This window comes from Pelodiscus sinensis, chromosome 2 (genome assembly GCF_049634645.1).
Source record: "Pelodiscus sinensis isolate JC-2024 chromosome 2, ASM4963464v1, whole genome shotgun sequence".
In the NCBI taxonomy this organism is placed as follows: domain Eukaryota; kingdom Metazoa; phylum Chordata; order Testudines; family Trionychidae; genus Pelodiscus; species Pelodiscus sinensis.
This window is the reverse complement of record NC_134712.1, coordinates 253,281,117-253,308,857: the sequence shown is the minus strand read 5'-3', so window position 1 is coordinate 253,308,857 and position 27,741 is coordinate 253,281,117. Positions and strand designations below refer to the sequence as shown.

Genomic DNA, 27,741 nt, shown 5'->3' with positions numbered 1-27,741 from the left:
AAGTTTTACCATGCGACTAGGGAGACACATTTAGGAGAGGGTAAAACAGAGAAAGCAATAATGCTTTTAAAAGAGAATCTGTTAGGAGCCATAAAGATGCGAGGCAGGAAATACAATCCCCCTGCTGAAAACAGATCCACAAAAACCCATCCTCCTGCTTGGATTAGGACACAAGTGGGAACATAGTGTTTGGGTCAACACCAGAAAAAAGCTCTAGTGTTCAGAAGAGAAATTGAGGAGGTGGATATGTACAGGGTTGGTTGCACTATCTATGCAGCTGGCTGATACTTGGGAGGGTGTTGCTAGCATATGGGAGAGAGTGGTATTTGAGAACAAGGGTGTAAAGAGGCTGTGGGGGAAATTTAGAAATGGAGCAACTTTTAGCTGAAGATACAAAGCCCAGGTGGAAAATACTATCGGGGGGGGGGGGGGAGAAGGGGGTAGAGAGACCAGACCAAGCGTGGTGGGAGACTCATTGCTTTAAACATGAGCTGCTGGGAAATAATGTTCCTGTTAAGTCTGGAGGATATTTCTTGACTTAAGTCTCATTGCAATGCTCTTAGCACTGAGGCCTTCTGCTCCTTACATCAGCAACGGGCAACCTAGGCTAGTGAGTAGGCTACATGAGTGGCCCTCCCTCTTGGTTATGACAATCTTGTGGCCCACTGGGGAGCACAGGGTGGTGGGTTCAAGTCACGCTGGGAGCAGCTACACAGCCAACACGGGCTGCCCCAGGCTCCTGCATTAGGAGAGCAGGATCAGGAACCTGCTGAACATAGGCAAGTGGAGTGGGATATCCCTTGAACTTGGGGACAGGGCATCTGTCTCTAGAGCACAGGGTGGTGGGTTGGAGTCCTGTCTCCCCTAGGCAGCTTAAGCCCACCCTGGCACTGACCAGACAGCAACACAGGATAAGGGACCCTCTGAAGGTAGTGAGATGGGGTGGGTTCTAGAGTGGACCAAGGAATAGGGCATTTCCCTGGGATTCCCAGGATCCCCTGGGATAGGGGAGTTTTACCAACTGTGCTAGTGCACCTAGAATTTGTAGTATTGTGCTGACAACTATAGCAGCACTTTGATGCAGAGGGAGCACAGTGTCAGTGTTGAGTGCAATCATCCTGTCTTCACTAGAGACTTTCCAGACCTACTGGTATTCAGCGAGTCAGCTCCACCTTGGTCTCTCCTCCCCAAAGGAAGTGCTCTGGTCTGCCAAGCTTCAACTTCCTGGGTGCCTCTCACTGGCAGCTAAGAAATCCCTCCCCATTCTGGACCCTGGCTCCAAGCAAGAGAAAGTTAAAACTGCAGTTGCTTTGAGGTGGTGAAACTTGCCAAGGTGTGTTCCTTAGTGTCAGTCACAGGCCAAGCAACAGGAACACCACAGCAGCAAATGGAAGTGCTATCTGCCAGGGATGGTTTTCAGGTGGAAAAAGGGGTCCCTTTTGTTTCTTTCACCTGCTGTTTTGAAGGTAGGGGGGAAAATTCTGAACAGCATAACAAGCAGAATTGAAATGCAACTGGATGAATTAAGAGGAGTCAATTTAACCCATTTCAGTTCAATTTCTGGGTCAAGCAACGGTTCTATAGTTAATAGCCAGCACTGTGGTTCTCCCATGGTGCTGCATTGAATTTGTACGCTACAAACTGACCCCTCTGGGTCCCAAACTACAGCGTTCTGTCCCAAGACAAAGCTGACTGCTATTAGATCAGTAGTCATACATCTCCTGATTCAGTCACAAGTCTCCAGGATTCAGTCTGCCATCCGTCAAGCACTAAACCAAGCCATCCCTTAGAATGCAGATCTCCTTCCTTCTACAGTTTCTGGGGAAGGATCAGAGTGGAGTTGCCAACCTCAGGAATAGACTCCTTCTCGCCTACACTGATTTAGTGGTGAATCAGTCAGCCTCATTTGGAGGTATGGGGCATCTACTATAGCATCTTCAGCAGATCACAAGTTTTGCTGGTTGGTGTTTCCCTTCAAGGTGAAGAGCTTTCAGCTACATAAAAAACCATCAAGTCAACATTGCTAGAGTATTTCAAGTGATAATCTTTGGTGTACCGCTTGAGTTCTACCTAGGGTGTGCACACCTGTCAGACACTGAAACTAGAAGAAACTTTACATATGCTCCAGCCATGTGGGTTGTCAATGTGCTGTGCCCAGTATTTCTGGTAACATGTCTGCATTAGACTTGTGCACAAAGCAAACTTCTACTCCATGGCCAGGGCAGGGGCAGTCCAATCCAAATTTCTTGGTCAAGGTCCAGAACTCAGCCCCTCCCCCCCCCCCCAAATCAGGATTGGTTCAGAGTCTGGCAGTGCAGATTCAGCCCATGTATTGACTTCCCTTGCACTAAGGCAGTGACAGGAAAACCAGGCCCATTGAGGCTCTATGGCTGGCCCTCAAGATGTCATTCACTGTTCATGCACAGGGACAGCAGATTCCTAATGCCAACAGGAAAGGACAAACCAGCAGAAAGTGGCATGCACATAGAGCAAGGGAATGGGAATAAAGAAAAGAGTTATTAGTTCCCATAATAGAAGAACTAGAGGACACCAAATGAAATTAATGTGTAGTCAACCTGTGGAACTCCTTGCCTGAGGAGGCTGTGAAGGCTAGGACTATAGAGTTTAAAGAGAAGCTAGATGATTTCATGGAGGTTAGGTCCATAAAAGGTTATTAGCCAGGGGATAAAATGGTGTCCTTGGCCTGTCAGAGGCTGGAGAGGGATGGCAGGAGACAAATCGCTTGATCATTGTCTTCGGTCAACCCTCTCTGGGGCACCTGGTGCTGGCCACTGTGGGCAGACAGGCTACTGGGCTAGATGGACTTTGGTCTGACCCAGTACAGCCATTCTTATGGGATGAAAGGTGTGCACTGATTGTGCCTGTCGACTCATGTGCTCCCTCTGCATCCAAACTGCTGGTCGGTTCAAGCCGCATACCCCACAAGTTCTAGGCACAGAGTTAGCAGAACTACCCTATCCCAGGAGAACATCCTAGTTACAATCCTGCTACTCACTGAGATAAAGGGCCTCTCATGCAGCCCATCACTAGCACTGGCTGACCCTCATGGGTCTCAGGAGACAATGCCGGGAACCTGTGATTGGATACGAACAAAGCCATTTACACACAAGATAACCCTCGCACTAAAGGCCAAAGCCATCTTGCCAGCAGCCTGTAAAACTGCCTTTTGCTACTGTCACTCACCAGGTCTGTGATGCTTGAAGGGGTCATTTTTGATCTACGTTTGTAGACCTCCAAGCACAGCAGGCCCTGATCTCCCACCAGGGCAATACAAGTTAGACTCTTGACAGCCCTGGGGAGGAGTATTTCCCCCCACCCACAATAGGAGCAGTACAACCCTCCAGCCGTTTCCTTTTATGTCCAGACACCCAGGTCAGAGGAGGGCTGCCTCAAGCCAGTTTAGTCCTTGCCCGGAGTTTTGCATCACAGCTGCACCTAGATCAGACTGGGGCAGGTGATGGGTGAACAGATCGTACAGGTAGTACCTACCCATTTGAGATGAACCGGATTTTGCATCCTGGTTAGCTGGTTAACCAGTTACGTAAAGAAGAGGCAGGGGCCATTAAGGGTGAGGCCTACTTGTTTGACTGGGGATGTGACTGGCTGAGGCCTCACAGATGTGGCAGCAAATACAGAGCAACAGGGCTGGATTTCCAGTCAGGCATGAGTCATGGGGTGCTGGGTTCTAGGGGTGCCACGTTTGCCACTCCTGGCTAGGGTCAGCTGGGGGGGAGATGGGCCCCACACAAGCCTTCTGGATCACTGCCAGTGAGAAAGGGGACAATTTCCTGTGGCAGGGAGATGCTCAGCAGTCCCAACACAAAGGGTCCTGCTGAGATGGGGCTCACTGTGGGACCCCCAGAGAGAAGCCGGTCTCCATGTCTCTACTCGGTTCAGCACTATTTTTAAAGAAGTTGAGATGGGAAACTGGGAAGTGAGCAAGCTACTGGCAACACGACTCAGGCCTGGCAGGCTGAAGGAGCAGTGGCCAATGAGGCTTGCAGGCCTCCATCATGGGTTCGAACAACGCTCCCAAAAGACCTGGCTGTCTGCTCTGGCAACAGCCTGCCATTGAGGGGCTGTGAGCATTAACAGGGAGGCAGCCCTGCCCATGCAGCTGTCTCTAGGGCACAGGGGAGGTAGGTAGGGGCTGGATTTCTCAGCGAGATTCCATGGGCTGCACCACCACATCAGGGTATGCCTACATGAGGCAGCTTCTCACTAGTCATGCTGTCCCAAGTCAGGCAGCCTAAACGCTTGGACAAAAAGCTTCCACCCCCGAGTGGCATTTGCCTTGTTGGAACAGCTGTCAGCCAGCCACGTGTGTGATCTACCTACTGCCTTTAAACTGAAGCAAGGCTTGAGTCCAACAAGCCTGCTGCAGACTAGGTTTTGCTGATTCCAGTACAAGTCAGCCCTGTACAGGCGTCCATGGCAGTCCTGCCTGGCAGAGGAGGAGAGTAGAATAAGTAGCAGGGGACAAGATAGAGGATGTGTCCCATTTTAGGGCCACCAAAAGGGCTTGGAGACCCATTGCCAGGCCTGGAAATACAGCCCACATGGGCCTCACTGCCAACTCCCATCCAGACCACCATCATGTTTGGTTTTCTGGCACAAAGGTTTCCAGTTGTATTAAGCCTTGAGGCATAGCTCAAGAAGGCACCAGGAAGGGATAGCTCAGTGGTTTGAGCATTGGCTTGCTAAACCCAGGGTTGTGAGTTCAATCCTTGAGGGAGTCACTTTGTTATCTAGGGCAAATCTGTCAGGGATGGTGCTTGGTCCTGCTCTCAGGGCAGGGCACTGACTCAATGACCTCTCAAGGTCCCTTCCAGCTCTAGGAGATTAATATATGGAGATATACTGGACATGTTACTTCAGATTGAAACAGCCAAGGAGAGTAGCACAAAGCTGGAAAGTAAGAAATTAAATCTAGACTAGATTGTTTAGTCTAAGTTCCCACAGGATTACTCATGTTTAGACTAGCCACATCCAGCCCACTTACCCTCACTAACAGGTCAGATCTCAGTTTGTTATTTCTACTCCATGTGAAGTGGGCTTTGCCCACAAAAGCTCATGAGGCCATATGCTTTGGTTCGCTCCCTCACCCCCCCAGCACTACAGGACTCCATTTTGGTTTTGCTTCTAGAGCAGTGAGGCACAACCCATGTTAGTGAGTGGGCTGCAAGAGTCTTGGTTAGGACAGTCTGTCGGGCCAGGGTAGTTTTGCTAGTTGTGCTTGTGGGACTAGAATTTGCTGGGCACCGGCGGAACTGTAGCAGCACTCTGGCTGCATACAGAGGGAGCACGTGGTCCTCAGTGCTGTGTGCCAGCAGTGCCCACCTTGCTTCATGTGTCTGATTTCACATGCATGTGACTTTACTAACAACTGGCAGGGAAAGACTATGCGGCTAAAGCCAGCCGATTCTGGAAACCCTGAATGGGAGCCATGGCAATCCAAGTGCTACCCCAGGAATCTGAGGGGCCCTATGCACCCCTGACCCCAAGCTGCCCACCACTGCATGCATTTGGTCTCGTCACGTGACTGAGCTGGTTCTCCCAAAAATCTGTACAGCAGCTGTTGGCTCTACATATTCCCATGCAAACCCACTGTTTGGATCTGGTAGATATTGGAGGGGGGAGGGGAGAAGAGAGACGGAGCACATCTGTGTGTTCATGCTAGTTAGTTTCCTGTGTGGTTCAGCTCTTTATGCCTACAGGTATGTTTATTTCACTACTAGCAAACCAGCAGACTTTTTAATGGAACTGTTGATATTTTTCCTGGCTCCTCTTCCTGGCTGGGCCAGGCTGTGTAGAACTCAAGTTCATTCCTAGCTACAGTCTAGCACTATTATTCTCCTCGTGGGAGAACAGAATTGGAGGTTTCCATTGCACTGGTCAAATTTCTTCCCTCTCCCTCCTTCAAATTTTCAGATATTAAACAAAGGCTCTTGAGCAGCTAAACAAGAGCGCTGCTTGGACATTCACTTCTGCCATATATGTAACCATGTACCTGCTTACTGGGCAACACACCAGTAGATGAAGTGCCAAACAGACTTGATGCAAAGCCATGTACTTTAGGACAAAGCTGGGAGGGGGAAGGGGTGGTGGAGAGAAGATTCCAGCTTTGTTAGCTTAGGCCACAGGATCAATCATTCCTTTGGCATTTTACTTGGCATTCCTTTAGATGCTGCAATACGAACAGTAGCTCCTTGCCTGCAAGCAGAACGTGTGTTTTTGCAGGGCAGAGAGGGTACTAGCAGCCAGACATTTCTAGCTCAGTAGCAACCAGAGGTCCCACTAAGATCAAGTAGTTCGACACCCATTGGAAGTCGAACAACTCATGCCTTCTTGTAAAACGAGAGGACTCGTGTGTACCAAAGAAGAGAAGGTACTTGCCAGGGGTCACAGATGTGTGGCAGAGCCAAGAATTAAAACAGAGGCCAAGAGTCAAAAATGCAGCCTCTTGTGTGAAGGGCAGGTCTTGTGCTCAAGAAGTCTACTCTGTTTCAGGGAAGGCATATTTAGATCAGCTGAATAACCTCAATGGTCCCTTCAAGGAACATTCCCATACACTGCTTGAGCACCCTATTGTCGGAACAGGTGACAGACTCCAGAGGGTAACTGCTAGAGATTAGACTAAAGAATGAGGTGACGGCAGCACAAAGTTATTGCTCAAGCCTGCTGTGCATTCAATGCCATGTGGAGCAGTTCTTGGGCATGATGAGACTGATCTGTCCAGTCTTGGGAGGTGGGATGGCTTCAGAGCCAGCTATTCCCACTCCAACCCTAGAGGTAGTCTGGGTTGGCCAGTGGCCTGCTCCTCATGAGGATGCGATTTGTTGAGCATCCAAGCTGCAAGAGGGTCCTGGACAAGATAATGCTTGGTGATTGCAATTTACTGTAAGCGAATGACAAGATCAGGACCAGATTCTTTATAAGATCAGGCAGGTATCAAGGATAAGCAGGTCAAGTTTAGATTCATCGACTAATCAAATCAATGTCATTTGCAGCCACTATGTGATTAGTCAATAAGGGCACCACCACCTTTGAAATGTGGCAAGAGCCAGCAGGACTCTTGCTACATTTCAAAGGTGGAAGCGCTGCTGGAAGCAAGGGGCCAGCAAGGGACTGAGTCCCTCCTTGGCCCCAGGCTCCCTGCCTTTTGAAGTGTACAAGTGCTGCCAGTCCCCCACTGCACCCTTGCCCCAGCACTGCACCCGTGGGGAGAAAAGGCTTTAAAACCAGCTCCAGCACTTGCTGTCTGATAGAGGCAGCAAGTGGGGGGAGGAGGGGGAAGAAGAGGAAGAAAAGAAGAAGGAACGGCTCATTGATTATCAGAAATGTTTGCTTAGCGGATAGTTGCTTACATCCCTAGTTGAGGGTGTGGATTTTGAGACAAGACTTCTTGCAGACTGAAGTCACTCTTCCTCACTAGCCTGAAGAACCCTCCCTCCACCAAGCCCAGGGACTAGCACACAGCCAGCCAGCAGATTTGGTTTCCTCAAGGGCATATGCTCATCCTTGTTATAGGCTCTGCATCCTGGGTTGTTTCTAGGCCACTGACCTGGAGAACCCTGGCAGGGGAGAAGTTAGGAGGCTGCAGTTCTGCCCCCACTGATGGGCCAGCCTGCTCAAAACCCTTGAGGCATCATATGCTCCCCTCTCCAAGAAAGTCTGTGGGCCAGGACTGAGGTGCATACCCTATCTAATGCCATTTTGATCCCTAGAGCCAGCATACAGGCCTGACTAGAAGCTGGCTGTGCCTATGCTAAAGGAGCCAGGGAAGAACATGCCAGCTGGCCTGCACACTACTGGAGCTGGGAAAGCAACAGCTGCCTTTTCTAGAAGGGGTGTCATTGGGCCAAGTTCGGTGGTGCATTAGGAGGGTGTCACCTGTGGGCTGATTGGGACCTGCCTGCCATTATGCAAGGGGCCCATATACTGTGAGAGGACTCTCCAGGCAGCTCCACCAGTTGGGACACAAGCTTGTGTCCAGGACAGATTCCACACAGACAGTGCATTAAGTCCCAGCCTTGTTTGTGAGATACTGAGAAGAGCTCAGCACAGTTTGCTGGACCAAGTATACCCTAGTCTAGGAGAGCCTAGTATTCCCATGGAGAGGGGTCTTTTCCTACTCCATTTGGTGCTTGTCCCCTACTTAGCCATCCATGGACCTAACCTCCAGGAATGTATCTAGTTTAGAACCCTGTTATACTCTTGGCCTTCACAATATCCTCTGGCAAGGAGTTCCACAGGTTGTCTGAAGCAAGACTTTGTTATATCTGCTACCTATTAAGGTCAGTTGGTGACAGTTTGAGAGATAGGAAGTGAAGGGCTTGCTCCTTCTGTGCCTAAAGGCCCCCCATCATATCCCACACAGTCATCTCCTTTCCAATGGGAAGTCCCAGTTGCATAATCTCTTCATGTGGTCCCACAGAGCTGGGAAATATTAACTTACAGCTCTTTCTATACAAGAATTGTAAGACACACACCCCTGCCGCACGAAGGTGGAATTGAGTGTGTTTGTCTGACTTACTAAGGCAAGATCCAGTTTTAAGAACCCGCAAGTTGAGTCAATTCAGCCCAGGCACAAGTCAAGTTGACATCAGTAGGGGCTTTTGCTTTAAATTAGGGTAGAATGACCAGATTGATGTGGGGGATAGTGAGGTGAGTGGAAAGCGGTTTCAGGAATGTCTGAAGAGCACAAATCCCATGTTCACAAGACAACATGTGACTAAGTCACTGAGGTGTTTTAGAAAGCCTTCCCTTTAATATTAAACAAGGGCTTCTCCAAGGCAAGCAGTAAAGTCTTGGAGATCAGAATTAGTGGCATTCCTTCAATTGGACTAAGAAACCCAAGGGCTAAACTCATTGGTCCTTCAGAGAAGGAGCAAGGATTACATGAGTCAACTCCATCAAGAAGAAAGACTTTGCCACCAGTCTGCCAATGCAAGTTCTGCCTTTCAGTTACTCTCCAATCTAGAATGCCATGGCTTTGGCATGGTGTCCTGAGGGAAGCAGACCTGTCTCATGACAGCTTTCTGGTTATCTGACCAATTTCTCGAGTTCGTTACCTCCAGTACCACCTTAAGTTGCTCTTTTCTCCTTACACATACTAGAGTTATCTGTAGAACAGACAAAAATAGAGTCTGGCCAAGCTCCTTACATCCATTCTTGGATGTAATGCCTCAAGGATCACAGTTTGATTGCCCCACCACTGTGGGAAGGTTACTACAGGACTGAAGCTTTTTACAGCAGCTACTCATTGTCAAGAAGGTCTAATACCTAGGGAAGACTAGAATAAGTCTATGGTTTTGTAGCTGTGCTGGATGGGTAAAGTCAGTGCAAGCAGACAAACAGGACTTCTTCCTGTAAGATGTTGGAAAAGAGCAAGCTAGTTTCCTCATGAAGACATGCTACTCTGAATATAAAGATAGCCTTGGGATCCAGGTGGAACTATGGTATAGTTTACCAATCTGGATTAGTGTCATTGTGGAAGATGCAGTTTGTGCATCCTGAATCAGTACAAACTAAGCACTTCTATCCAGTGTTTAATTAGAAGATATTCCATGAGCAGGTCTAAACTATTTGGCAACTACTGCATAAAATTCCAACCTGTAAAAAGCCTCAGTTCCCCACAATTATTCCCCTCACCCCTTGAGTCTGCATGACAATAACTCCCCTTTCTCCCAGAAGGGTCAAGGATAATTTTTTGCTTCCAATATTAAGAGCTACACATGTCAAAGCTATTTTGACCATTTCAGTTATGAAGTTGTTTGCAACAGCTGTATAAAAAAAGTTACTGACTCTTCCAGCTGCCAGAGCAAGTCCCTTGAGTTTAGCCCAATATGTTTATCTACGTAAAGTCATGAAATACTCCCTGTTCTAGTTACTACTTTGAGCTCTACTCCTTATGGTAGCCGTGCAGTGTGGTAGATTAACCAAGATCAGCTTTTGCCAGTCAGAAGTTTGATTTTGGATCTAGATTGACTTGATACTCCTGTAGTTCAAGGGCAAAGAGTTTATTTTCCAGTCTGTTAGAAGTGAAAAGGGAGTTATCAGATGCTGCAAAATGCTCTGTAACCAGACATTATCGTTCTAGTCCCATCTTCTACTTTAAGAGGTCACCTTGATCTACTTTAGACACTGAAATGGTTCAGTAGCATTGACTTTGTTTACTATGGAGCCAAAGAAAGGTAGAGACCACCTACACAGACTGGTGTGAAAAAAGTCTTAAGTCCTAATGAACCCAACTCCTGTAACTTCCTTTGACAATCCTAGTCTGAAAGAAATAAGCCACCGCTTCCACTGGAAAAAAGATCAAAATTCAGCCTTTAAGGTTTTATCCACCCACATTCCAGCCTCCCAAATGATGGCAGGTTTAAAACCAAGCGTTACATTTAAGACCTTTAGCTTTTCCCCTACACTCCATTGAGAAAAGCAGCAAGGTGGGGGGAGGGAAGAGGAGGAGAGGAGCTGGCAAGCAAGTGGGGGGGATGGGGGAGAGGGAGAGCAGGAGCTAGCTTAGAAGCCAGTTCCCCCAGCACCATCTCTGCGGGGGCAGGGGCACAGTGGGAAACAGCATTGAGCAGGGACGGAAGCAGTCTCTGCTCACACTGCTTTGGCTGAAACTCTTCTTTTGACATGTACAAGAGCCCCAGCAGGTCTCTTGTACATTTCGAAGGCTGAGGCACTGCAGGGCCAGATTGGAAGTCCCTCCTGGCCCCATGCTCCCTGTGGGGCTTCTGCCTTTGAAATTCAGCAAGAGCCTGGCAGGGCTCTTGTACACTCCAAAGGTCAAAAGTATCAGAGGGGCATCCGTGTTAAGTCTGAATCTGCAAAAGCGGCGAGGAGTCCTGTGGCACCTTGTAGACGAGCAGAAGTGTTTGGAGCATAGGCTTTCGTGGGCAAAGACCCACTTTGTGCAAAGACATGCATCTGACGAAGTGGGTCTTTGCCCACGAAAGCCTATGCTCCAAACGCTTCTGTTCATCTATAAGGTACCACAGGACTCCTCCCGGCTTTCAAAGGTGGAGGTGCCCTTATTGACTAATCAATGGAAATCTCAACTATTTGATTAATCTAAATTTAACAGCCCTAGTGTTTATTAGGTTACTAGCAATAAGCCAGCCCTGGGTGACGAGAAGGGTGGTTTCTTCAAAGCCAGATCCAAGCCTTTATATCAAATTCAGATAAAAACTTGATCTTGGAAAACTTCCTGGGCTCAGTTGAGAATAAGATTTAGTGCAGGCAGACAAGCATTGAAACTAGTTTCCTCTGACTGTTTGGAGTTTAAGAGGTGGGATTCTTCCCTTCCACCCCCTGCAGGAGTGATGCTCAACTCTGCTGGTTTGAGCCAGGTTAATGGGAGGCGAACACAAGGGGGAAATCTATTGAGTCTAGTAAGACTCAAATGAACTAGGAGCCTCACTCAAATCATAGGGACATGAATGGGAGCCTCTAGTGACCTCTGTGGTATTTGTACCAGGCCCAAGGAGTCCAAGTTGCAGTCATCTCCATTCAGGAGGAGACACCCTCCCCCCCCCCCCCAATGCACTACAACAGCTAGAGATGCCTGCGTTACCCAAGGCCTGTCAATTTAAAGGCTAGGAGGGACCATTATGGTTTGGACAAGGGATGTTAGCAACTAGTCGGTGGAATCTCCATCAACCAGTCAATAAGGGCGCTTCCGCTTTGAACGGCGCCAGACTGCTGGGCTGTTGCTACATTTCGAAGGCAGAAATGCCAGGCAGTGTTCCCAGCAGGGGCTCTTGTACATTTCAAAGACTGAAATGCAACACGGAGCCTGGGACCAGTAGGGACCCTTGTACATTTCAGATGTGGAATGCCACTGCTGTGCCCCCGCCCCCTCCCACAGAGCTGAAAGGGAACCTTCTTTTAAGCAGACATCCTCCAGTACCTCCTCCTCACTGCCTCCAATAGAGGCAGCAAGCTTTGGGGGAGAATGCAGCTAGTTGACTAGTCTGTCAACCATCCATCAGCAAAAGCCTATTGGATAGTTGACTAGTCTATTAGTTGCTTACATCCCTAGTTTGGACATTAACAGGGTTCAAAGAATGAACTAGAGAGATTCATGGATGATAGGGCCATCAATGGGTATTAGCCAGGATGGGTAGGAAAGGTGTCCCTAGCCTGTTTCCTCCTGTCATCCAGACAATCATTGAGGATTCCCTGTGCTGTTCACTTCCTCTAAGGCACCGGCCACTGCTGGCAGACAGGACACTGGGCTAGATGGACCTTTGGTCTGACCCAGTCTGGCTGTTTAGGGCTTGGCCAAGCCCAGAACTTCAGCCAGCTATTCCTGCCTCAAGGTCAGTAACTATTTGAGCCCATCCTTTATACCGTGTTCGTTACCCACAGACGAGTCTGAACCGTATTGGCAATTTGGCAGACAAGTGAAGTCAGCTATCCATCTACTCTCATGTCTCACAGGGAGAGACCTTCTGAGCTGATAGTTTCTGAAATACTTAAATTCACTCCAACCTGAGCTCTGTTGTGTAAGAGGTATTTTCCAGACTCAATCAGGCTTGCAGCTCTTCAGTAAAGGAGGTTTGATAGGGAAAGGTTCAGAGATCAGAACTAGACCCATTCTAGTAGTGTGCTCACCAACTCCATACATGATGGAATCTTACCCCTTTGTGCAGAGTACCCTATTTATGCAGTTACAATTCTTCCCTGTACAGTCAACCTGTGGAATTTATCTAGTTCCTTCCTGAATCCTGTGGAACTCCTTGCCACAGGGTGCTGAGAAGGCCAGGACTTCAACAGGATTCATAAAGAAACTAGATAAATTCATGGAAGATAGGTCCAAAGACTATTAGCTAGGATGGACAGGAATGGTTTCCTTAGCTGCTGTCAGAAACTGGGAATGTGTCACAGGAGATGGATCACTTTAGGATCCCCCTGTTCTGTTCATTCCCTTTGGGGCACCTGGCATTGGCCACTGTTCTTCTACCCCTGTTGCCTTTCAGCAAGGCCTTCTGCTCAAATAAGGGATAAAGGAAACTGACAAATCTACCCTCCGGGTACCCTATTTTCCCTCCTTTCTGCCCCTGAAGGATCTCATTCCTATTGATTAGCCGAGAGAGCATCCCATGAGACAGATTTTCCTGGAGCTAGCAGTGAGTAGACAGGACAGGGAGGGGGACAAGGGAACCAATGACCTACAGTCTAGAGATACCATGAGGTTGGTCTCTGATCACAAGGGGTTTGAATTGCGAACAAAGCCCTGCAACCCTCCAGCTGAATTCAATCACCAGCCACAGACTTCAGAGTCAGGCAGCTGGGTTACCTGGTGATAAACACAAGCCCTTTAATAATTAAGCCCTCATGAGCTTTCTGCATTGGGGTGACAGGGCTGAGAACGGAGCTTCCAAAAAAGCAAGCCGTTAACCACAATTAAAGCAAGTTAATCATTGAGCTGCCCTTTCACCAGGAGACCAGAGTCCTACAGATTCAGTGCCAAGTTCTGAAGAACCAGTCCCATGAAAGGCAGAAGAGGCAAGAAAACCTACCAAAGTGGATACTTAAAAAATAGATTAGAGTGGATGATTGCCAAGGAGTCACTGACAGGTGCACCCGTGTCAAGGTTGGGGCTGGGTCATTTTGGGTGCCATACATTCATAGCAAGCAAGGTTTCCTGCCAAGATGGTGATCATCATGTTATGACAAAAAAGCACTGATCCCTTTATAGGATGGAAACTGAGGCAATGAAAAGTGGCGGCACAGCCAGGAACTACAACTGCAAGGCCATGCTTCCTCCTCGAGGGGCATCATGGAAGTCTCCCTGTCTCCTTGCAGGTGGCTAGCAGGAGGAGGCACCCACATGTGTTTGTGCATGCAGGCCTAAAACCCCTGGCCTTTGCTTTCTGCTGCAGTAAAAGCCTTGCAGGAGCAACTGCTGACCATGACAGGTGTACGAGCCAGAGTTACCTACCAAGTGCCCTGAAGGTGGAGACCCACCGAGTACTGGCTGCACTTGCAAAGCCAGCGAACCCTCAGGAGAGGAAGGAGTGGGGTTCCCCTGCAGAGTCAAAAAGCTACTTCTTGAGGTCACCCAGATGAAGACCTACAGTTTGTCAAGTGGCAAGGAGATTGTAGATTACCAGCCCAGAGATCAAGAGGTCATTAAGTCCAGTCCCCTGCCCTCATGGCAGGACCAAGCGCTGTCTAAATCAGAGGCAGGGAACTTCGGGTTGGGCCTGCTGACCCACAGGAAAAAAAGTCAGGGGCCACTCAGAAAAAATCCAAGACAAGCCTTCACTGATGAGCCTCCCCCCACCAGAGGAAACTCCCCCAAATTTCCCTCCTACAGCAGAACCTAGGGGCGCCCAGGCTAGTAGATGCATGCTCCAGCCCTGCAGGGGTGAGTCTGGTGAGCCAGCATGAACTCCAATACTGGGGGAGCCCTGCCTGCCAAGCCTCAAGGGACAGACCCAGGCAAGCTGAGGGCTGCATCCCACCCCTGGGCCTTGGACTAGAGTCATTAGACCATCCCTGACAGGTGTCTGTCCAACCTGCTCTTAAACACCTCCAGTGATGGAGATGCCACAAGCTCCCCAGGCAGTTTATTCCAGCCTTTAACCACCCTACTAGGAAAAGATTCCTAAGATCCCCTTGCTCCTGTTTAAGCCCATTGTTTCTTGTCCTATCCTCAGAGGCCAAGGAGAACAGTTTCCTCCTTGTAACAATTTTATGTACTTGAAACCAGCTATGTCTCTTTAGTCTCTTCTAAACTAAAGAATCCCCATTTTCAGCCTTCCCTCAACTCGTTTTCTAGAGCTTTGTTTGCTCTTCCCTGGAGCTTCTCCAATTTCTCCACATCTTTCTTGAAATGTGGTGCCAGAACTGGACACATTTCAACTGAGGCCTAATCAGTGCAGAGTAGTGGAGAAGAATGGCTTCTCATGTCTTGCTCACAACACTCCTGTTAATGTGTAACCACAGGGGACCTCTGGAGCTGAATATAGGAGTCTCTCCCCTCTGAGCTAAAAGTGAGCTGGCTCCCACCCAGCCCATGCTGTAGAGATCTCTTGGTCTTACAATGCAGTGGTACCTAGACCACAGCAACAGTTAACCCACACACCTGGTGTGGTTACCGATGCATCCTAGAATCATGTTGGCTTTTTGCAACAGTGTCTCATTTAGCTTATGGTCAGTCCACTATGACCACTAGATCCCTTTCTGCACCAAACCCCCCCCCCCCACACACACACACACTTATTCCAGCTCTGACCAAACTTAATGCTTTCCTTGCATTTATTTCCATGGAGTAGGAGCAGAAGAAACAGTGTCTTGAACTGATGTCCCATAGAAAAAGGAACTAGGGAAAGGGTGAGATTCTTTAGCCCCTCTGGGATTTTTGACTGTGCTCCTTGTTTGGATTCCAAGACCACACATTTGGGTCTGGAGGACTGCTGCTAACTCTTCCTGGACCACTGGGGGTCTTTCAAACTGTGCCACGGGAGCCTGAGACAGTGCTGAGACTTGTTAGAACCATGCTCCTGGCCGGATTCCAATCTGGAGAATTGTATTCTGCCTAGGTCAGTCCCAGCCAGCTGTAGCTTCAACTGGCTACAGCATTCATCCCTTGCCCTCAGAGCTCGTTTTTCTAAACAGCTGCTGCATTTCACACTTATCACTCAGCCAGGCCTGTAGTCACGGGTCATCCAGAGTTAGAAGCCCTACAGGGCAACCCCTTGGTTCCATGTACCACTTCCCCTAGGTCCCACCCCCCCCCCCATCTCACATCAGCTAGAGAAATGCCCTGAATGCAAAGGCAATATCAGCATAATTTTTAGCATATTTTTCCATTGTGGTGCCAGTTGCCAGCGTCAGACTCCTCAGTGTTGTTCGTTACCCAAGATGCATAATCCCCCTCCACTGTAGCAGGTATCTAGACAATAGTCTAAAGTGGTGTGTTCCCCCTCCCCCCCATGAGTCACAGTAGCAGAATCAGGCAATTCAAGCTTTACAGGACAACACATCATGACCTGCCAGGACGGAAGTGCTGAGACACCAGCAAGTGGTTCTCAACACCGAACTGGCTTTTGTTTTCCTGCTCCACTCATGTTGCAACAGCACCTCCCAGCTGTGTGCAGTAGAAGCTAGGGGGGGCTTAGAACAGGGGTTAACAATGATTTGATAGGGGACCACTCCAAGATTGGAGACCACTCCAAGATTTTGGAAAGGGGTCAAGGGCCACTATGGAGGGAGTGCAGGGTCTGGGACAGAAGTTGGGAGCAGAAAAGAGTGTGGAGCTTAAGGGGGAGTTTGGGCAAAAGAGAGGGAGTTGTGACCTGGGGCAGGGTCCAGGAGGGGATTCTGACCTGAGGCAGGGGCACAGGAGGGGTGCAGGGTCTGGGAAGCAGGCTCTGGCCAGGAGGTGCTATCACTGGCCAGATCACTAGCTGGCTGTGCATGTGATTGCACTGAGGGGGAAGGGGAGAGATGCCACATGGTGACCCTGCCCCCTGACAAGCTCAGCTCCCATTAGCCAGTTTCTGGCCAATAAGAACTGCAATTTTGTTGGGGGCGGGGCAGTGTGCTGAAGCCCCTCCCTCACAGCCCAGAGCAGCTAGCCACGTGGAGCCACGCTGCTCCCTGCAGGGGTGGGCACAGGCCTGATCAAGAGACATGGTAGGTGAATCCAGCCCTCAGGCTAGCTCTTGCCCAGCCCTGGTATAGAACATCCTCAGGCACACTGAAGGAGTCAGCCTGCATCTGGGATCAGAGAAGACATTCCAAGCAGCAAGGGTCTTCTTGTGCTGGCCTGTGACCTCACCCACCTGTCCTCAACTCTAGAGGGACACAAGAATATTAGAACAGCCATGCTGTGCCAGAAAAGATCTATCTAGCCCAGTACCCTCCCTGTCTGCCAACAGTGACCCATGCCAGATGCCCCAGCAGGAGAGAACACAGGTAGTCACCATGTGATCCTCTCCTCTCACCCATTTCCAGACCAACAGAGGCTAAGAACACCATTCCTACCCATCCTGGCTAAGAGTCACGGAGGTTAGGTCCATCAGTGGCTATCCAGCTCTTTTTTTGAGCCCTCTTCAAGTCCTAGTCTTCACAACATCCTCTGCCAAGGAGTTCCACAGGTTGACTGTGCGCCAAGTGAAAGAAAACTTCCTTTTGTTTTAAACCTGCTGGCTATTTGTTTAGTGACCCCTAGTTCTTATATTGTGGGAACAAGTAAATATGATGGTGTGTAAAAAGTGAATAAGGCTAAGTTTAGACTTTGTCATATCCCCTTAAGCCTCCTTTTCTACGCTGAAGAGTCCCAGTCTTTTAATCTCACTTCATATCAGACCCATTCCAAACCCCTCATTTGTTGCCCTTTTCTGAACCTTTTCCAATGCCAAGAGATCTTTGAGAGGAGGCAACCACATCTGTATGCAGTATCCAAGCTGTGGGCATCCCATGGTTTTATATAGAGGCAATAAGAGAATAAGAATATCTATCCCTTCCTAATGATTCTCAACTTGGTTTGCTTTGCGACTGCCACTGCACACCAGAGGGATGTTTTCTGACAGCTATCCACGCTGACACCAAGATCTCTGCCTTGAGAAGTTATAGCTAAGTTACTGCCCGCCCCCCCCCCCCATCATATTGTAGAGTTGGGATTGTTTCTCCCTCCACCCCAAATGTGCAATAATGTTGATAAATGTGACGTAACGGGGCAACGAAATGGCAAATGAACTGTAATTTGGGGAGATCTTTGGAAGCTATAGCTTGCCATGCAAAGCGCATTGGCCCACAAGGTTTACAAAGAACATGGGCTCTGTTAAGTGGACCACCACCAGCACCTTTCAGAGACAGTGGTAAGTCCAGTTCAGAGACAAAATGAGTCCCACAGGACCTCACAGCCTAACCCATTCGGGCATACGTTCTCATGGGATGCAGCTTCCTTCAGATACATGAAGTGGAAGCTTCAGTTGCCAGGGATTTAGAGATCCTGAGAAGGACAGAATCATCCACCCCATATGAAGCTGCACAATGTATTTGACAGGCATGGGTGTTTCTGCCGACTGTCTCAGACTGCCTGAAGTGCGGCACAAAACTCAAACTGCAGCCCTATCAGCACAGAGTAGATTCTTCCATTTAAAGACTCACATATACCCCCAGAGTACTAGCTGGGCTCCCTTGGGCCATGTCTGTTTTCCCTCGCTAAGGGCTAGAGTCGGACTCTGGGGCACCACATCTCCCGAAACAGGCTTGGTCACTCTCCCCATCTAATCACATCAGGTGACTGACACCTGCCTCTCCTTCCCCAAGTGAAAGACTTGGAATTTAGAGGGACGATCGAGACAAGATAATCTGCTATAGATTTGCCTCCAGTCACACTGCCCAAGTAGTGTGTTGTAGCCATTGCTGTGTAATGGAAACAAGACAGCGCTTTCCAAGGGGGACCACCAGAGCTCTGCCAGAGGACAACTCCTCTGTCTTGCTCAGTTCAAGGCAGATTCTTTGCATGTGCACAATGCAAGGAGCTGCTGCACATGCATCAGGAAAACTAGGACTTCATTTTCTCCCTCCCTCCGGGCCCGGCCCTAGGGCAAAGCGATGCCTTGGGCCCTGTGCTGCCGAGTATTCACCATCCACTGGCCAGGCCCGGGGCCCTGCTCCCAATGCCCAGCCTTGGGTCCCACAAACCCTGTGGCCGGGGTCTGCCTCCTTCTCTGCTTTGCAGGTACTCTGGAAAGTCTCTCAAGGTCCCACCTCAGGAGGGGCCTTCTAGCAGGACACTATCCTTATGGCAAAGCCAGCCTGCCACTTCCATAGCATCTGCCTCTGCAAAGGAGAGAATCTCACGAGCATGTAGCCATTCTGCATTTCTCCCCAGTGGGGCTAGTTACCCACCCTTTGGGAAACGCTGAAAGCTCTCCCTGACCAGCAAATTTTGGTAGAATGCGGTGGAGGGGGGGGACGGGGGGAGACAGCAGCCTCCACAGCTGTCAATTCCTTCTCAGACAGTGGAACGGAGCAGCCCAGTTTGGAGGTCCCAGGGACATCTGTTCCCACAGCTGCCTGCACTTTGCCTCTCTCCATGTGGAGACTTTAAAGAGTTGCTGCACCACTAAAGGCTCCCCCGAGAGGAATGTGAATGGCCAAGAGTGGGGTCTTGATGATTGGGGTGGTCTTTGAAGGCCCAGTGTGATTCACACTGGTGCTGCTAAAGCAGCTGGCCTGGCGGTTCATTGGTGTAGATCTAAGACACCAGTGGAGGGCATGTTGGGTCATCTGGTGCCGATCGAAGAATGGGACAGAAGATTCCTGCTGGAGACGAGTGAACTCTGCAGTACAGCCCTAGTCCAGCAAGACCCATGCCACTGAAGGATCTCACATTAGCCCATGCTGTCCCACTGCCATAGGCTAAGCTGTGCTGCCTGGCAAGGGGATACACGGGCACATGATCCATGGGTAGCTGAAGACTAGAAAACCTCATGTAGCAGCTGCTGCCAGGCTGTCTTACAACAGGTCCCAGTAGTAGAGCTTAGTGCCTGCTACTGTATTACTGTCCGAGTGTGACCAAGAGCCCTGCTGGGGTTCCACCAAGGCAGAGCTTCCGTTTTCAGCCAGCCACACAGTGGGGACACCTGTACTAAGCGCACCCAAAGTTTAACCATCTCTACATGCTAAAGTGTGCATGGTGGTAGATTAGCCAGGCCCGTGAACCCCAGGATTGAATATTCTTCTGGGTGCAAGTAGGCTCAGGGAGCCTGATCTCCCCTTCAGCCCTCTTAAAGCACAAAGAGGGGATTAGCAGCAGAGGCGAGTCACTTGTAGCGCTCAAACCAAACAGAAGATGCCTCATTAACATAAGCCAGCTTCATTTCACACCACAAAATCCAAAGGATCCGGGCTGCTCATCTAGCAGGAAGGAACAGCTAGCAACCTCCCTCAAGAGGGGCAAGAACCAACCCCACAGCTGGAGAATTCAGGCAGGAACACAAGAGTCCTTGCGCTCAGCAGTGCAAGAAACTCACGAGATCAAGAGGGGAATCAGCCCCTGACAATTCCAATGTGAACTGTGCCCTGTCTCTTGACCCCCCAGCTATTAATTTAAGTGCCTATGATCTCAACTGACTGTTGGTGGCTGGATTTAGGAACAGCCACGCCTAACAGCTGCAATAGGCTGCCCAATCCACCACAACAGCAACAAGGCAGGATTTCAACTGATCCTTGGTTTTGGAACAATCCCCAGACAGTAGGTGAAGTAAAGCCAGAAGGCAAGTGCAGTCTGCTAGTCTAGAGGATGCAAAAGGTGGTTTGTAGAATGCAGAGACATTTTGGTGCACATGCAGGATTGCAAGATCCCAACCAGGAAAGCCTCACAAAATGAGAGGTCTTACTGCATGAAGCTAGCCCAGGAGCCTTGCAGGTGTTCAATAGCACAGGTTTGGGAAGAGCCATGCAAGCAACACCTGGCAAACTTCTCAAAACTGCAGCACAAGATACTAGACAAGTCTAAGTGCCAAGAGCAATTACTACTGAAAGAAGAAAGCTCCAGAAGCCCCTTACTAGGCATTGTGTGGTGCTAGAGTCCAAATACCCCAGACAGTCTACATTCACTAGACGATCATGTTTGTTTACTGAAGGGGTTCCTCCCATCCCACTCCACCCTGCTCCTTCTCTCTACTACAAGCTGAGCCCATTTCAAATGGATTTGGAAAGATAAGAAACTCCCCAGACACTTGGAGCAGAGCTAGCAAAGTTAACAGCATATGGAAGACTCCCAAATAACTTCAGAAACTAGAGGAAAGTCTCCTCAGCAGCAAGATCAACTTGTCTCTAGTTTTAGTCCAGTGAATAACGCTATGGGAAGCAAAGCCTGGAGAGACTGATAGTGCATCGATCAAGGGAAACATCAGGTCTTTGCATGCAGAGGTAAAGCAACAGAAGAAACCTGATTGGAGAAGGTGTCCTTTTCCCTCCTGTCATCGGTAGACGCCAATTCAGAATATGGAGAGAATGGATCCTCCCAGAGAAGAGGGAAAAACCCAATGCTTTCCCATGAAACTATTTTATTTTCTTTGAGAACAGGATACACCTGCAAATCTGCCCTAGTCCAGTCCCCTCCAACTCCTAAGGCTTCATTAATGGGTTGACGGAACCCTCTGCTGGTGCAATTGTGAACTGCAAGTTGTCAACTTGGTAGGGATGGGGGCGGTAACAGGTGACAAGTGCAGGGAAGTCAGACCCATGCTAGAAGCACACCAAAGCCACACAGCAAGATAGGAGATCGAGACACCATGTACCCAAGGAAAATGTGTCTTGAAAGACAGCAATAAAGAAAGGACCTGCCACAAGCTTGCAGTTACAGGGGGCTCTGCAGACTGGAGCCTTCAACAAGCTAGAAGTGGCATGTAAGGACAAGGAAAGCTGTAAAGCCAAAAACCCCATGCCATGCTGTTCTTTAGCTGAAGACAAGGCGGCAGCTGCTGTTAAAACCCCTTATTGCTCTGATCAATACCAGCATACATTGGTCAATCCTGCCCTTTAAGAGAAGTTAATACATCAGTACCAGAATAGTTGAACCAGCTAAATTGTGTGCTAACTAGAGGGGAAAATCCCAGTTCAAGGACTATTAAACCTACACATTGAATTGCAAGACCTACAGTGTCAAGAAAAGCTTGTTTTTGCTGCTCTTTGATTTCCAGCCCAAAAAGTGCACCTCTATGCTCAGTAGCAATGATCTGACATTGGATAGAGAACAGGGCAGTTCTGGGGTCTGGTGCACAAGGATTAGGAGTTATTTTCCCATGAAGACAGTTTGTCAACATCTGGATTTTGCAAGTGCTTTTAATAGTCATTAACTTGGTGGGAAGAACTATAACTCAGGGGAGTAAAACAAATGAGTTTATCCCATAGGAGGGCTTCCCATGATGTACTGCAGATCTGGACAACTGTAAAAACAAAAGCCGTATCTAGCCAAGTGTGCAAATCCCTGCCGCCTTCCCCTCTCATGCAGGCAGCTTTAATTGAAATGGACTTTATTTTCACAAGCAGATGTGTGACTTTAAAGAGCAGCTCCATTAAAAAATCCAAAACCCATACAGGGAAGAGTTAGAGCCAGGAATAACTGGATCCTCCGGATGGGCATACAAGTGTGACTTACCACTGTCTAATAGGTGCCCTGAAGTTGCATTGTATGCAGAAACGTGAGGGAAGGGGAAACCACAAACAGGAGGAAAAAGTGTCAGCTTGCAGCCTGCGCTGTTACCGCCACTAAACATCACACGGGAACGACAAAACAAGACTCCAGAATCAGCACAATTCTTTTAACAAAATAAACCCATTTCAAACGCGATCCCAGCCAGTCTGCAAGGAGAGATTCAAAGCAGACGCCAAATACAAGAGCAATAACTATAAAAGTGGGGGGAGGGACTCTCCCCTCAACACAAACAAACAGCTCCCAAGCAACAACCTGCAGCTTCTGGACTCGCGATGATTAATGACAACCTGGAAAATGCAGGAGGAGAAGCCGCGACCTGCCCGGTTTCGAGAGATTTAACGCCGCGTTTATATGAAGTTCCCGGAGCTGGGGGACTGGATCGGAGCAGAACCGGGAGCAGCCTTCGCTACCGCTGTGGGGGGGGGGGGGAGCGGCGGGGCTGTCCCGGGTTGGACCCACACTCCTGTTTCTCCCGTCTGATTCGGCCGGCGCCCCTCGCCTGGCCCCTGCAGCCAGCTGATCGCAGTTACAAGAACGCCCAGAGAGTGACTCAGGAACCAGGGGGAGAACAAAATCGACCCAAAGCGCCCTTGGGGAATGCGGGGGGGGGGGCGCAAATCTCTCATACTGGCCGGGGCGCAGCGAGAGAAGGGGGCATTTGCAGACCTTGCACCACCAAGACAGGAAGCATCCTCCCCCTCCAGGCGAGGAGACCGGCACCTTCTGCCAGGCGCTTCGCAAGCAGCCCCGGGAGGAGGGAGGGGCCCCTGCGACCTGCTCCCAACCGAAGGGTCCCGGGACTCGGCGAGTTGCGCCAGGCGCGCAACAGAGAAGCAGCTTCCAAGGGGGGGTGCAAGGTGCAGCGCGCGGGGCAGCTCAGAGCGCGCAAGGGCCAGTGGCGAGGTGAGGTGCCCGGGGGCGCAAGGGGAAGCAGCCTTGGGGGCCCTCAGGAGAAGGCAGCCTTGCGGGGGATGCAGGGAGAAGAGCTACCTTGGGGGGAACAGGAGGAAGCAGCCTTGGAAGGAGGTGGGGGGCGCAGAGGTGGGGTGCACGGGAGGTGCCGGAGGAAGCTACCTGGAGGAAGGTGGGGTGCAGGGGAAGAAGCCATGGCTGGGAAGTGGGGGGCGCGGAGGTGGGTGCACGGGAGGTGCCGGAGGAAGCTGCCTTGGGGGGCGCAGGAGAGGCTACCTGGAGAAAGGTGGGGTGCAGGGGAAGAAGCCGTGGCTGGGAAGTGGGGAGCACGGAGATGGGGTGCACGGGAGGGGCCGGAGGAAGCTGCCTTGGGGGGCGCAGGAGAGGCTACCTGGAGAAAGGTGGGGTGCAGGGGAAGAAGCCGTGGCTGGGAAGTGGGGAGCACGGAGATGGGGTGCACGGGAGGGGCCGGAGGAAGCTGCCTTGGGGGGCGCAGGAGAGGCTACCTGGAGGAAGGTGGGGTGCAGGGGAAGAAGCCGTGGCTGGAAAGTGGGGGGCGCGGAGGTGGGGTGCACGGGAGGGGCCGGAGGAAGCTGCCTTGGGGGGCGCAGGAGAGGCTACCTGGAGAAAGGTGGGGTGCAGGGGAAGAAGCCGTGGCTGGGAAGTGGGGGGCACGGGGATGGGGTGCACGGGAGGGGCCGGAGGAAGCTCCCTCGGGGGGCGCGGAGGGAAGCCGCCTTGTGGGACAGTGGGGGCCCCGCGGACCTACCCGAAGTAGGCGGCGGAGGGCCGCGGGGCGCCGCCCAGCAGCACTAGGAGCGCGCAGGCGGAGAGCCATCCCAGCAGGCGGTGTCCATCCAGCATCTTGCTGCGGCGCCAGGGCTGATCATCTCGTTTCCCCGCAGAGCCCGCTGAGGCTCCGGCCGCCCGAGCCGCCTTCTTATAGCCGGGGAGGCAGCGAGCGCCCAGCCGGGAGCGGGGCGGGGCCGCGGGGCCGGCCCAGCTGGGAGGCGGGGCCACGCCCGCAGGCCACGCCCACCGCCGTGCGGGCTCCGCGGGAGGGGGCGGGGTTAGGCGCTCCGGCTCCGCCCCCTGGAGGGGCAGGCACGCGGGAGGGGGAGGCGGGACGGGCGCAGCTGTAACGGGGCAGGCAGAGAACTAGCGAGCGGGGCGGGGAGCGAGCGGGGGAGGCAGAGCGAGGGTGTGACAGAGCCGGGGCGTGAGTGCAGTTGTGCACATGAGCACGAGCATGATGGGAATGAGCGCGAGCATCAGCTGTCTGAGTGTGCTTGTGCACACGAGCGTGAGTATCAGCTGTGTGAGTGTGCTTGTGCACACGAGCGTGAGCATCAGCTGTCTGAGTGTGCTTGTGCACACGAGCGGGAGCATCAGCTGTCTGAGTGTGATTGTGCACACGAGCGGGAGCATCAGCTGTGTGAGTATGCTTGTGCCCACGAGCGTGAGTATCAGCTGTGTGAGTATGCTTGTGCACACGAGCGGGAGCATCAGCTGTCTGAGTGTGATTGTGCACACGAGCATGAGCATCATCTGTATGAGGTGATTGTGCATACGAGCATGAGTATCAGCTGTGTGAGTATGCTTGTGCACACGAGCGTGAGTATCAGCTGTGTGAGTATGCTTGTGCACACGAGCGGGAGCATCAGCTGTCTGAGTGTGATTGTGCGCACAAGCATGAGCATCATCTGTAGGAGGTGATTGTGCACATGAGCGTGAGCATCAGCTGTCTGAGCATGAGCATCATCTGTATGAGGTGATTTTGCACATGAACAGGAGCATGATTGTGCACAGGAGAGTGGGCATCAGCTGAGAATATGATTGTGAGCTTGATTATGCACATGCGCGGGAGAATCAGGTGCATGAGCTTGACTGTGCTCATGAGCATGAGAATCACATGAATGAGCATGACATTCAGGTGTGTTAGCATGATTGTGCACCTGTGTGTGGCGTGCGGTATGCTTGTGTGGAACTGCAGGCATGAGAGAGACATGTAAAAGTGTGGCTGTCTGCAAGATTGTGCATGTGGAACGTCACTGCACAAGGGGTCTGTCATGCCTAAACGAATGGAGCATGTGAGCTTGTGGACACAAGTGTGTAATGTTAGCATGAGCATGAGTATGATGGATGTGAAAAAGTGAGAGTCACAGGAAGCCTGCACAAGTGAATAAGCATGAATGACCAGGAGCATATGGTGCATGCGTGTGACTGACACACAAAAACTGAACACACGTATGTGCGTGAATGTTTTGGTGTTGTAAGAAGGTTCAGGAACATGGGGGTTATATACCGATGGATTATTTTTTGCATGTGTAACATGCACCTGTTAGAACTGCCAGATACGTAGGCTACGTCTAGACTGGCATGATTTTCCGCAAATGCTTTTAACGGAAAAGTTTTCCGTTAAAAGCATTTGCGGAAAAGAACATCTAGATTGGCATGGACGCTTTTCCACAAAAGCCCTTTTTGCGGAAAAGCGTCCGTGCCAATCTAGACGCGCTTTTGCACAAAAAAGCCCTGATCGCCATTTTAGCCATCGGGGCTTTTTTGCGCAAAACAAATCTGAGCTGTCTACACTGGCCCTCTTGCGCAAATGATTTGCGCAGGAGGGCTTTTGCCCGAACGGGAGCAGCATAATATTTCTGCAAGAAGCACTGATTTCTTACAGTAGGAAGTCAGTGGTCTTGCGGAAATTCAAGCGGCCAGTGTAGACAGCTGGCAAGTTTTTCCGCAAAAGCAGCTGATTTTGCGGGAAAACTTGCCAGTCTAGACACAGCCATAGGATATAAGAACAATCCAAATAACACAGTTGTGAAATTGGCAGTATGCCAACCAATTAAAAAGAAATTCCTTGAGCTCCAAATAGAAAACGAAGTGTTCTGGGGTTCCCAACTTTGGGGAGCTACTAGGCCTTTTTAACAAGACTAAAATCTGGACCCTATTGTGACGGGGCGAGCCAACTCCGCACTGAACTCTCAGGCTATGTCTACACTGCAGGGTTCTTGCGCAAATTGGGGAAAAAGGTCTTGTGCAAGAGCGTGTCCACACTTCCATGTGCTTTTGCGCAAAAGTGTCCATGGCAATGTGGATGATCTCTTGTGCAAGAAAGCTCTGATGGCCATTTTAGCCACAAGGGTTTCTTGCGCAAAAGTCCCCTGTTGCCTGTCCACACATACCGTTTTGCTCAAGAACTCTTGCGCAAGAGGGCTTATTCCTCATGGGGAGAGGAATAACTCTTGCGCAAAAAGCCCCGTGTTCTTACGCTTTATTGTACTTTTTCTTGCATAAGAATGGGCTTGTAGTGTGGACGCTGCACACGTTTCTGCGCAAAAATGGCTGGTTTTGCACAAAAACTCTGCAGTGTAGACATAGCCTCAGGGTTTAGCCGGGTTACCCTGGCTAAAGGAGCCCTGCCCCCACAACCGTGCTGGGCATGCTCAATTTGTAGCCCAGGTATAAAAGCCTGGATTTGACGCTCAGTCTTGGCTAACTGCCAGAGAGGAAGGACCTCAGAAGGGAGCTCCTGGTCCATACTAGCCAACTGTCCAGAGGACAGACAGCAGAGACTCTACTGCCAGTCGGGATGTCCCCACTGCTGTCTATGAGGGAGAAGCTGCCCCTGGGGAATTAGAGGACCCAGCGAGCATGTGGGCAGATACCCCACTGGACCAGGTAGGAAGTGGTCCAGGGAGGGTGCAGGAGCAGCCTCTCCTGCCCTGGGATTCTCAGCGCATTTTGGATGGATTCCCTGCTGAGGGAGTGGTTGGTCATCCTGCCACTCACAGGGACCTGGGCTGGGACCGGGTGGATTAGGGTGGGCCCAGGGCCCCCTACTGGGGTGCAGCCCTTACACCACCAGTGACTTGTCACCAGAGACCCTTCAGGCCTGCCTTAAAGAGTTGACCACTATATATAGAGACTCGGGCCAGTGGGCCCTGTGTTAAAGGGGTTGGTTCTGCTCTGGGCAGGGGGTGGGACTTGTTGACCTCCTGAGGTCTCTTCCAGCCCTGGGATTCTCCAGGATTTGACCTTTAATGGCATGAAAACGTATCGGGCTGCTGCAAAGGCTTTGTAAACAGGAGCAGAGCATTGGTCTGCCTCTGCTGGCAGAGCCAAAACAAAGCCTGAGAAGGCCTGGTTGCTATGGTTAATGCTAATGAGATGCGGCTCCGCCCCCAAAAAGGCGGGGCCTCAGGCAGAAGGGGAGGAGCTTCAGGCAGAAGGGGCGGATCCCTCAAGTTGACCTCAGGAGGTCAACAAGTCCCACCCCCTGCCCAGAGCAGAACCAACCCCAACTCAGTCAATATTCAATAAAAAAGGAATAATAACGATAAATAATAAAGGGGGGAGGGGGAAGTGCCTGTATTGCAGGGGAGGGATAGCTCAGTGGTTTGAGCATTGGTCTGCTAAACCGAGGGTTGTGAGTTCAATCCTTGAGGGGAATCTGGGGTACATCTGTCTGGGATGGTACTTGGTCCTGCTGTGAGGCCAGAGAATTAGACTCCATGACCTCTCAAGGTTCCTTCCAGTTCTGAGAGAGGTATATCTCCATAGGTATGACAGATCTTGAGACAGATCTCAAAGTCCGTGGA

General features: G+C 50.6%; 1 protein-coding gene across 1 annotated transcript in view; it reads right to left on the bottom strand.

Annotated features, from left to right (window-relative positions):
* WNT9A (Wnt family member 9A) overlaps nt 1-24,065 on the bottom strand; it is a 68,171-nt gene extending 44,106 nt beyond the window's left edge. The window contains exon 1 of the mRNA XM_075922962.1: nt 23,904-24,065. Coding sequence (XP_075779077.1) covers nt 23,904-23,998 — 95 coding nt within the window. The 5' untranslated portion in view covers nt 23,999-24,065. The remainder of the gene's footprint in view (nt 1-23,903) is intronic.
* Between the last annotated feature and the right edge of the window lie 3,676 nt (nt 24,066-27,741).